Raw genomic sequence first — 12,500 nt, 5'->3', positions numbered from 1 at the left:
ATATTCGATTACATCATTATATAACATTATTATATTATATTATATTATATTATATTATATTATATTATTATACTATATTATATTACATTATATTATATTATATTATATTATATTATATTATATTATTATACTATATTATATTACATTATATTATATTATATTATATTATATTATTATTATTTTATTATTATAAATAATAGCTTACCGTAGAAGACTGTGAGCTTGCAATATAAGACCTAACACTAGGTGTCGCTAAAGGGCAATATATTATATTATTATGATATTATTATGATTAATATATTCTATTATTATATTATATTATATCTTGCCTTTTTTGTTATATTATTGTATTATTAATAATACAATGCAATGAATAGCTTACCGTAGAAGACGATGAGCTCGCAATATAAGACCTAACACTAGGTGTCGCTAAAGGGCAATATATTATATTATTATGATATTATTATGATTAATATATTCTATTCTATTATTATTATATTATTATATGATATCTTTCCTTTTTTGTTATATTATTGTATTATTAATAATACAATGCAATGAATAGCTTACCGTAGAAGACGATGAGCTTGCAATAGAAGACCGAACACTAGGTGTCGCTAAAGGGCAATATATTATATTATTATGATATTATTATGATTAATATATTCTATTCTATTTTTATTATATTATTATATGATATCTTTCCTTTTTTGTTATATTATTGTATTATTAATAATACAATGCAATGAATAGCTTACCGTAGAAGACGATGAGCTTGCAATAGAAGACCGAACACTAGGTGTCGCTAAAGGGCAATATATTATTATGATATTATTATGATTAATATATTCTATTATTATATTATATTATATTATGCCTTTTTGTTATATTATTTTATTATTAATAATACAATGCAATGAATAGCTTACCGTAGAAGACAATGAGCTTGCAATATAAGACTGAACACTAGGTGTCGCTAAAGGGCAATATATTATATTATTATGATATTATTATGATTAATATATTCTATTATTATATTATATTATATTATGCCTTTTTGTTATATTATTTTATTATTAATAATACAATGCAATGAATAGCTTACCGTACAAGACAATGAGCTTGCAATATAAGACCGAACACTAGGTGTCCCTAAAGGGCAATATATTACATTATTATGATATTATTATGATTAATATATTCTATTATTATATTATATTATATCTTGCCTTTTTTGTTATATTATTGTATTATTAATAATACAATGCAATGAATAGCTTACCGTAGAAGACGATGAGCTTGCAATATAAGACCAAACACTAGGTGTCACTAAAGTCCAATATATTATATTATTATGATTAATATATTCTATTCTATTATTATTATATTATTATATTATATCTTGCCTTTTTGTTATATTATTGTATTATTAATAATACAATGCAATGAATAGCTTACCGTAGAAGACGATGAGCTTGCAATAGAAGACCGAACACTAGGTGTCGCTAAAGGGCAATATATTATATTATTATGATATTATTATGATTAATATATTCTATTCTATTATTATATTATATCTTGCCTTTTTTGTTATATTATTGTATTATTAATAATACAATGCAATGAATAGCTTACCGTAGAAGACGATGAGCTTGCAATATAAGACTGAACACTAGGTGTCGCTAAAGGGCAATATATTATTATGATATTATTATGATTAATATATTCTATTATTATATTATATTATATTATGCCTTTTTGTTATATTATTTTATTATTAATAATACAATGCAATGAATAGCTTACCGTAGAAGACAATGAGCTTGCAATATAAGACTGAACACTAGGTGTCGCTAAAGGGCAATATATTATATTATTATGATATTATTATGATTAATATATTCTATTATTATATTATATTATATTATGCCTTTTTGTTATATTATTTTATTATTAATAATACAATGCAATGAATAGCTTACCGTACAAGACAATGAGCTTGCAATATAAGACCGAACACTAGGTGTCGCTAAAGGGCAATATATTACATTATTATGATATTATTATGATTAATATATTCTATTATTATATTATATTATATCTTGCCTTTTTTGTTATATTATTGTATTATTAATAATACAATGCAATGAATAGCTTACCGCAGAAGACGATGAGCTTGCAATAGAAGACCGAACACTAGGTGTCGCTAAAGGGCAATATATTACATTATTATGATATTATTATGATTAATATATTCTATTCTATTATTATATTATTATATTATATCTTGCCTTTTTTGTTATATTATTGTATTATTAATAATACAATGCAATGAATAGCTTACCGTAGAAGACGATGAGCTTGCAATAGAAGACCGAACACTAGGTGTCGCTAAAGGGCAATATATTATATTATTATGATATTATTATGATTAATATATTCTATTATTATATTATATTATTATATCTTGCCTTTTTTGTTATATTACTGTATTATTAATAATACAATGCAATGAATAGCTTACCATAGAAGACGATGAGCTTGCAATATAAGACCAAACACTAGGTGTCACTAAAGGCCAATATATTATATTATTATGATTAATATATTCTATTCTATTATTATTATATTATTATATTATATCTTGCCTTTTTGTTATATTATTGTATTATTAATAATACAATGCAATGAATAGCTTACCGTAGAAGACGATGAGCTTGCAATAGAAGACCGAACACTAGGTGTCGCTAAAGGGCAATATATTATATTATTATGATATTATTATGATTAATATATTCTATTATTATATTATATTATTATATCTTGCCTTTTTTGTTATATTACTGTATTATTAATAATACAATGCAATGAATAGCTTACCGTAGAAGACGATGAGCTTGCAATATAAGACTGAACACTAGGTGTCGCTAAAGGGCAATATATTATTATGATATTATTATGATTAATATATTCTATTCTATTATTATTATATTATTATATTATATCTTGCCTTTTTGTTATATTATTATATTATTATTAATAATACAATGCAATGAATAGCTTACCGTAGAAGACGATGAGCTTGCAATATAAGACCGAACACTAGGTGTCGCTAAAGGGCAGTGCAAATACTTATCTAAATAATCCCAGAGCCGTCGACGGGATTATATATAACAAAATATAATATTTTTCTATATTATTGTATTATTATTATTATTATTATTGACACAACAACATAGTATGACACAGCAAACAAGATAGATATGCTGGATTACATATCACAAAATCACAAGTATCTAGTACTGTGTGATGTATTATTATTATTATTATTATTATTATTATTATTATTATTATTATTTATTAATTCTATCTTGACTTGCTTAGGGCAAACCGCCTTGCACATCGCCATCGAGCGCCGCTGCAAGCATTACGTGGAGCTTCTGGTGGAGAACGGGGCCGACGTCCACGCCCAGGCCAGGGGGAGGTTCTTCCAGCCCAAAAACGAGGGAGGATACTTCTACTTTGGTCAGTATCATGACATAATATTATTCATCGTCCTTATTATATTATATTCTATTTTTTTTTATTTACTACCTGTGCCCGGCCACGCGTTGCTGTGGCTAGGACTTAATTTTTCTTTTCTTTTTGTTGTATGAACGTAGAGGCGTGGATGAGAGGTTGTGCTGTCAATTTTCGAGGTTGTGGGGCGTTTAGTTTAGTTGTTTTGTCCGGTGCCGTGATCCCATTACCCTTTTATATATATAGATTACTAGCTGTGCCCAGCCACGTGTTGCTGTGGTGGCATGGAAAATAAAGTCATTAGAAGCAGCCAGGCCTTGTAGCTGCAAGGCTATTCAGTGGTATGGAAGCTGGCCAACAAAGGATTCCCCTAGGTAGGGAATAACGGCATATCCCGCGCATGCGCTGTGATGTTTTCTTGCTTTTCGGGGGATTTAAGTCATTTTTGTTTTGTTTTTTTGAGTGAAGGTCATACATTGGATCAATAGGTATGTCGTGGCCAAATTTGGTGTCATTTCGTCCAGTGGTTTTTTTGTTTACTCAGTCGTAAAAACGAACAGATTACGTTATTTTCTTCCAGCTTGCAATATATGACTGAACACTAGGTGTCGCTAAAGGGCAATGCAATGAATGGCTGGCCATAGAAAACTATGAGCTTGCAATTTGGGAGTAAACACTAGGTGTCTCCAAATGGCCACCCGGATAGGCCTCTCCAATGGCAGCTATACAACATGGCCGCCCGAATAGGCATCTCTGAATGCAACTATACAAGATGGCCACCCAAATAGATCTCTCCGAAAACAGCTATACAGAATGGCCATCAGAATAGGCCTCTCCGAAGGCAGTGATACAACATGGCCGCCCAGATAAGCCCCTTCGAAGGCAGTTATGCAAAATGGTCCCCCAAAAAAGCCTCTTCAAAGGTAGCTATTAAAAATGGGCGCCCAAATAGGCCTCTCCCAAGGCAGATATACAAAATGGCCGTCCGAATAGGCCTCTCCAAAGGCAGCTATGCAAAACGGCCACCCGAATAGGCCTCTCCAAAGGCAGCTATGCAAAATGGCCGTCCAAATAGGCCTCTCTGAAGGCAGATATACAAAATGGCCACCCGAAAAAGCCTCTCCGAAGGCAGCTATACAAAATGGCCGTCTGAATAGGCCTCTCCAAAGACAGGTATGCAAACTGGCCCCCCAAAGGCAGTTATACAAAATGGCCTCCCAAAAAAGCCTCTCCAAAGGTAGCTATTAAAAATGGTCGTCCGAATAGGCCTCTCCGAAGGCAGCTATTAAAAATGGCCTCTCCGAATGAAGCTATACTAAAGGGCTGCCTGAATAGGCCTCTCTGAAGGCAGCTATACAAAACGGCCACCCTAATAGGCCTCTCCCAAGGTAGCTATACAAAACAGCAACCCCAAAAAGCCTCTCCCAAGGTAGCTATATCAAGTGGCCCCCCAGAAAAGCTCCTTCAAAGGTCGCTATTAAAAATGGCCACCAGGATAGGCCTCTCCAAAGGCAGGTATACAAAACGGCCACCCGAAAAAGCCTCTCCAAAGGTAGCTATTAAAAATGGCCTCCTGAATGAGCCTCTCCGAATGAAGCTATACTAAAGGGCTGCCTGAATAGGCCTCTCTGAAGGCAGCTATGCAAAATGGCCTCCTGAATAGGCCTCTCCAAAGGCAGCTATACATAGTGTCCGTCCGAATAGGCCTCTCCAAATGAAGCTATACAAAACAGCCACCTGAAAAAGCCTCTCCAAAGGTAGCTATTAAAAATGGCATCTCCGAATGAAGCTATACTAAAGGGCTGCCCAAATAGGCCTCTCCAAAGGCAGTTATACAAAATGGCCTCCTGAATGGGCCTCTTGGAAGGCAGTATATAAAATGGCCACCCAAATAGGCCTCCCCGAAGGCAGCTATACAAAACGGCCACCCAAAAAAGCCTCTCCAAAGGTAGCTATTAAAAATGGCCTCCTGAATGGGCCTCTCCGAATGTAGCGATACTAAAAGGCTGCCCAAATAGGCCTCTCTGAAGGCAGCTATGCAAAATGGCCACCCGGATAGACTTCTCTGAAGGCAGGTATGCAAAATGGCTCCCCAAATAGTCCTCCCCTAAGGCAGTTATACAAAACGGCCACCTGAAAAAGCCTCTCCAAAGGTAGCTATTAAAAATGGCCTCTCCAAATGAATCTATACTATAGGGCTGCCAGAAAAGGCCTCTCTGAAGGCAGCTATGCAAAATGGCCGTCCGAATAGGCCTCTCCCAAGGTAGCTATATAAAACAGCAACCCCAAAAAGCCTCTCCCAAGGTAGCTATATAAAATGGCCCCCCGGAAAAGCCTCTCCAAATACCGCTAAACAAAATGGCCACCCGAATAGGCCTATTCGAAGGCAGCTATACAAAACGGCCAACCAAAAAAGCCTCTCCAAAGGTAGCTATTAAAAATGGCATCTCCGAATGAAGCTATGCTAAAGGGCTGCCTGAATAGGCCTCTCCGAAGGCAGCTATACAAAATGGCCACCCAAATAGGTCTCTCCAAAGGAAGCTATACAAGATGGCCACTCGAATAGGCCTCTCCAAAGGTAGCTATTAAAAATGGCCTCTCCGAATGAAGCTATACTAAAGGGCTGCCTGAATAGGCCTCTCCAAAGGCAGTTATACAAAATGGCCTCCTGAATGGGCCTCTTGGAAGGCAGTATATAAAATGGCCACCCAAATAGGCCTCCCCGAAGGCAGCTATACAAAACGGCCACCCAAAAAAGCCTCTCCAAAGGTAGCTATTAAAAATGGCCTCCTGAATGGGCCTCTCTGAATGTAGCTATACTAAAAGGCTGCCCAAATAGGCCTCTCCCAAGGCAGCTATACAAGATGGCCACCCGAATAGTCCTCTCTGAAGGCAGCTATACAAAATGGCCACCCGAAAAAGCCTCTCGAATGGCCACTCAACAAAATGGCCACCCGAATAGGCCTCTCTGAAGACAGCTATATAACATGGCCGTTCAAATATGCCTCTCCGAAGGCAGCTATACAAAATGGCCACCTGAATAGGCTTTCTGAAGCCAGCTATACACAATGGCCTCCCCTGGTGGTGCTGGTTGTTGTTGTTGTTGTGCTTACCTTTCTCTCTGTCTCTTGCTAGGTGAGCTACCGTTGTCGTTGGCGGCCTGCACGAACCAGCCGGAGATTGTGTGCTACCTGACGGAGAACAAGCACAAGGCGGCCGACCTGCGGCGCCAGGACTCACGGGGCCACACCGCCCTGCACGCCCTGGTGGCCGTGGCCGACAACACGCGCCCCAACACACGCTTCGTCACACGCATGTACGACCGGCTCCTGGCCAAGTCGGCCCCGCTCTGCCCGCAGCAGGGCGGCCTCGAGTCCCTCCTCAACAACGAGGGCCTCTCCCCACTCATGATGGCCGCCAAGACCGGGAAGATCGGGGTAAGAAGGACGGCCATCTTGGGCCACCATCTTGGGGAGCTTCTCTCTCAGAGAGGCCTTTCCGGGCAGCCATTTTGAATAGCCGCTTCCAGAGAGGCCTTTCCGGGCAGCCATTTTGAATAGCCGCTTCCAGAGAGGCCTTTCCGGGCAGCCATTTTGAATAGCCGCTTCCAGAGAGGCCTTTCCGGGCAGCCATTTCGAATAGCTGCTTCCAGAGAGGCCTTTCCGGACAGCCATTTTGAATAGCCGCTTCCAGAGAGGCCTTTCCGGGCAGCCATTTTGAATAGCTGCTTCCAGAGAAGCCTTTCCGGGCAGCCATTTTGAATAACCGCTTCCAGAGAGGCCTTTCCGGACAGCCATTTTGAATAGCCGCTTCCAGAGAGGCCTTTCCGGGCAGCCATTTTGAATAACCGCTTCCAGAGAGGCCATTTTGAATAGCCGCTTCCAGAGAAGCCTTTCCGGGCAGCCATTTTGAATAGCCGCTTCCAGAGAGGCCTTTCCGGGCAGCCATTTTGAATAGCCGCTTCCAGAGAGGCCTTTCCGGGCAGCCATTTTGAATAGCTGCTTCCAGAGAGGCCTTTCCGGACAGCCATTTTGAATAGCCGCTTCCAGAGAGGCCTTTCTGGGCAGCCATTTTGAATAGCCGCTTCCAGAGAGGCTTTTTCCAGCGACCTTTTCGTATACATGATAATAATATTAAATAGTAATATTCAATAATATAATACATGATAATATTTAATAATTATTATAATATATAATATTAATAAATTGTAATATTAAGTAATAATATTTAATAATGCTATTATTAAATAGTGATATTAATGACAAACGAGAATCACAAATGAGTATGACTATTTAATAATAAGTATAAATAATATTAGTATTATTTAATGATGATAATAAATATTTAATAATAAATAGTAAATAATATTATTAATAATAAATAATTATATTAAATATTAATATTATTGAATAATAATGCATGGTCATATTTAATAATAAACGATATATAATAGAAAGGTAATATTAAATAATTACACTTACAGTGTTTGGCCTCTCTGAAAGCAGCTGCACAAAATGGCCTTTATGATATATAGTAAGTCCCTATTAAAAATGGCCGCCGTCCTTCTTTTCCTTTCACAATGCAGATCTTCCAGCACATCATCCGCCGGGAGATCCAGGAAGAAGGGGCTCGGCACCTCTCTAGGAAGTTCAAGGACTGGGCGTATGGTCCCGTCTACTCCTCGCTCTATGACCTTTCCTCCATCGACACCTGCGGGGAGGAAGTCTCCGTCCTCGAGATCCTCGTCTACAACAGCAACGTCGAGGTACGCCTCTCTAGGGACCCTCCCAGCACAAACTCTATGGTTATTAACGCATACCTGGAAGAGCTAAGGAATTGCTAGAGAGGTATCCTTATCTAGGAATTTGCTTTATAGTAGATGCTCTAGGAATTTATAGATGCAACTCTATGGTTATTAACGCATACCTGGAAGAGCTAAGGAATTGCTAGAGAGGTATCCTTATCTAGGAATTTGCTTTATAGTAGATGCTCTAGGAATTTATAGATGCAACTCTATGGTTATTAACGCATACCTGGAAGAGCTAAGGAATTGCTAGAGAGGTATCCTCATCTAGGAATTTGCTCTATAGTAGATGCTCTAGGAATTTATAGATGCAACTCTATGGTTATTAACGCATACCTGGAAGAGCTAAGGAATTGCTAGAGAGGTATCCTTATCTAGGAATTTGCTTTATAGTAGATGCTCTAGGAATTTATAGATGCAACTCTATGGTTATTAACGCATACCTGGAAGAGCTAAGGAATTGCTAGAGAGGTATCCTCATCTAGGAATTTGCTCTATAGTAGATGCTCTAGGAATTTATAGATGCAACTCTATGGTTATTAACGCATACCTGGAAGAGCTAAGGAATTGCTAGAGAGGTATCCTTATCTAGGAATTTGCTTTATAGTAGATGCTCTAGGAATTTATAGATGCAACTCTATGGTTATTAACGCATACCTGGAAGAGCTAAGGAATTGCTAGAGAGGTATCCTTATCTAGGAATTTGCTTTATAGTAGATGCTCTAGGAATTTATAGATGCAACTCTATGGTTATTAAGACATACCTGGAAGAGCTAAGGAATTGCTAGAGAGGTATCCTTATCTAGGAATTTGCTCTATAGTAGATGCTCTAGGAATTTATAGATGCAACTCTATGGTTATTAAGACATACCTGGAAGAGCTAAGGAATTGCTAGAGAGGTATCCTTATCTAGGAATTTGCTCTATAGTAGATGCTCTAGGAATTTATAGATGCAACTCTATGGTTATTAAGACATACCTGGAAGAGCTAAGGAATTGCTAGAGAGGTATCCTTATCTAGGAATTTGCTTTATAGTAGATGCTCTAGGAATTTATAGATGCAACTCTATGGTTATTAAGACATACCTGGAAGAGCTAAGGAATTGCTAGAGAGGTATCCTTATCTAGGAATTTGCTCTATAGTAGATGCTCTAGGAATTTATAGATGCAACTCTATGGTTATTAACGCATACCTGGAAGAGCTAAGGAATTGCTAGAGAGGTATCCTTATCTAGGAATTTGCTTTATAGTAGATGCTCTAGGAATTTATAGATGCAACTCTATGGTTATTAACGCATACCTGGAAGAGCTAAGGAATTGCTAGAGAGGTATCCTTATCTAGGAATTTGCTTTATAGTAGATGCTCTAGGAATTTATAGATGCAACTCTATGGTTATTAAGACATACCTGGAAGAGCTAAGGAATTGCTAGAGAGGTATCCTCATCTAGGAATTTGCTCTATAGTAGATGCTCTAGGAATTTATAGATGCAACTCTATGGTTATTAACGCATACCTGGAAGAGCTAAGGAATTGCTAGAGAGGTATCCTTATCTAGGAATTTGCTCTATAGTAGATGCTCTAGGAATTTATAGATGCAACTCTATGGTTATTAAGACATACCTGGAAGAGCTAAGGAATTGCTAGAGAGGTATCCTTATCTAGGAATTTGCTCTATAGTAGATGCTCTAGGAATTTATAGATGCAACTCTATGGTTATTAACGCATACCCGGAAGAGCTAAGGAATTGCTAGAGAGGTATCCTTATCTAGGAATTTGCTTTATAGTAGATGCTCTAGGAATTTATAGATGCAACTCTATGGTTATTAACGCATACCTGGAAGAGCTAAGGAATTGCTAGAGAGGTATCCTTATCTAGGAATTTGCTTTATAGTAGATGCTCTAGGAATTTATAGATGCAACTCTATGGTTATTAAGACATACCTGGAAGAGCTAAGGAATTGCTAGAGAGGTATCCTCATCTAGGAATTTGCTCTATAGTAGATGCTCTAGGAATTTATAGATGCAACTCTATGGTTATTAACGCATACCTGGAAGAGCTAAGGAATTGCTAGAGAGGTATCCTTATCTAGGAATTTGCTCTATAGTAGATGCTCTAGGAATTTATAGATGCAACTCTATGGTTATTAAGACATACCTGGAAGAGCTAAGGAATTGCTAGAGAGGTATCCTTATCTAGGAATTTGCTCTATAGTAGATGCTCTAGGAATTTATAGATGCAACTCTATGGTTATTAACGCATACCCGGAAGAGCTAAGGAATTGCTAGAGAGGTATCCTTATCTAGGAATTTGCTTTATAGTAGATGCTCTAGGAATTTATAGATGCAACTCTATGGTTATTAACGCATACCTGGAAGAGCTAAGGAATTGCTAGAGAGGTATCCTTATCTAGGAATTTGCTTTATAGTAGATGCTCTAGGAATTTATAGATGCAACTCTATGGTTATTAACGCATACCTGGAAGAGCTAAGGAATTGCTAGAGAGGTATCCTTATCTAGGAATTTGCTCTATAGTAGATGCTCTAGGAATTTATAGATGCAACTCTATGGTTATTAACGCATACCTGGAAGAGCTAAGGAATTGCTAGAGAGGTATCCTTATCTAGGAATTTGCTTTATAGTAGATGCTCTAGGAATTTATAGATGCAACTCTATGGTTATTAAGACATACCTGGAAGAGCTAAGGAATTGCTAGAGAGGTATCCTTATCTAGGAATTTGCTCTATAGTAGATGCTCTAGGAATTTATAGATGCAACTCTATGGTTATTAACGCATACCTGGAAGAGCTAAGGAATTGCTAGAGAGGTATCCTTATCTAGGAATTTGCTTTATAGTAGATGCTCTAGGAATTTATAGATGCAACTCTATGGTTATTAACGCATACCTGGAAGAGCTAAGGAATTGCTAGAGAGGTATCCTTATTTAGGAATTTGCTTTATGGTAGACTCTCTAGGAATTTGTAAATGCAACTTTATGGAAACTCTATGGAAACTTGCTAGCACAAACATGGCATACAGTTGCTTGGAGGACCTAGACAATTGCTAGAGAGGCATCCCTAGGAGATGATGGTAGATTCTGTAGGAATTAATCACTGTGACTGTGGAAGGAAGTGAACCATAGATTGTTTGCATGGAAGGAATTCAACAGAGGGACTCTATGGTAGTAGGAATATATCGTAGATTTGCCTGGAGGACCTAGAAAATTCCTAGATGGGTTTCCTCTGTAGGGGTTTGCCACTATGTCTCTTTGGAAAGAAGAATGGAGGACCCAAACAATTCCTAGAGGGCCCTGATTTGGCCACTCAATTTTATGGTAATGGAAGCATGCCATAGAGTGCCTGGAGGGCCTGGAAGATTCCTAGAGGGGAGGAATTTGGATTCTCAACTCTATGGTGGTGAAAGAGTACCATAGAGTTGTCTGGAGGACCCACATATTTCCTAGAGGGGACCAATTTGGTCACACGACCAAATTGGTTGCGTGATAATGGTAGTGAAAGCATAACAGAGTTGCCCAGAGGTCTTGTATAATTCCTAGAGGGGGACTGATTTGTCTACTCTATGATAGTGGAAGCATACCATATAGTGTTCTGGAGGACCTGCATAATTCCTAGAGGGGGACCGTTTGGCTACTTATGATAGTGGAAGCATGCCATAGAATGTTCTGGAGGACCCACATTACCTAGAGGTGGACTTATTTGGCTACTCTATGATAGTGGAAGCATACCATAGAGTGCCTGGAGGACCTGGAAAGTTCCTAGAGGGGAGCAAATTGGATTCTCGACTCTATGAAGGTGGAAGTGTACCATAGAGTTGTCTGGAGGACCCATATAATTCCTAGAGGGACAGATTTGGTCACTCAACTCTATGGGCCCAGAGGTCCCATTTCATTCCTAGAGGAGACTGATTTGGCTACTCTATGATAGTGGAAGCATACCATAGAGTGTTCTGGAGAACCTGGAAAGTTTCTAGAGGGGAACAAATTGGATTCTCGACTCTATGAAGGTGGAAGTGTGCCATAGAGTTGTCTGGAGGACCCATCTAATTCCTAGAGGGGGCCGATTTAGTTGTGCAACTCTACGGTAGTGGAAGTATAGCATTCCTAGAGGTGGACCAATCTGGTGACTCTAGGATAGTGAAGGCATACCATAGAGTTGCCTG

The 12,500-nt window shown here is 38.0% G+C and overlaps 1 protein-coding gene across 1 annotated transcript in view; it reads left to right on the top strand.

The window, feature by feature from the left end:
• trpv4 (transient receptor potential cation channel subfamily V member 4) overlaps window positions 1-12,500 on the top strand; it is a 42,855-nt gene that overhangs the window by 9,628 nt on the left and 20,727 nt on the right. Inside the window, exons 4-6 of the mRNA XM_062966584.1 lie at window positions 3,385-3,525; window positions 6,655-6,956; window positions 8,105-8,284. Of these exons, the coding sequence (XP_062822654.1) occupies window positions 3,385-3,525; window positions 6,655-6,956; window positions 8,105-8,284 (623 nt within the window). The remainder of the gene's footprint in view (window positions 1-3,384; window positions 3,526-6,654; window positions 6,957-8,104; window positions 8,285-12,500) is intronic.

Source organism: Anolis carolinensis, unplaced genomic scaffold, assembly GCF_035594765.1.
Source record: "Anolis carolinensis isolate JA03-04 unplaced genomic scaffold, rAnoCar3.1.pri scaffold_24, whole genome shotgun sequence".
NCBI classification, from domain to species: Eukaryota; Metazoa; Chordata; class Lepidosauria; order Squamata; family Dactyloidae; genus Anolis; species Anolis carolinensis.
Note: the sequence above shows the minus strand (reverse complement) of the source record. Positions and strands in the feature narration are given on the sequence as shown.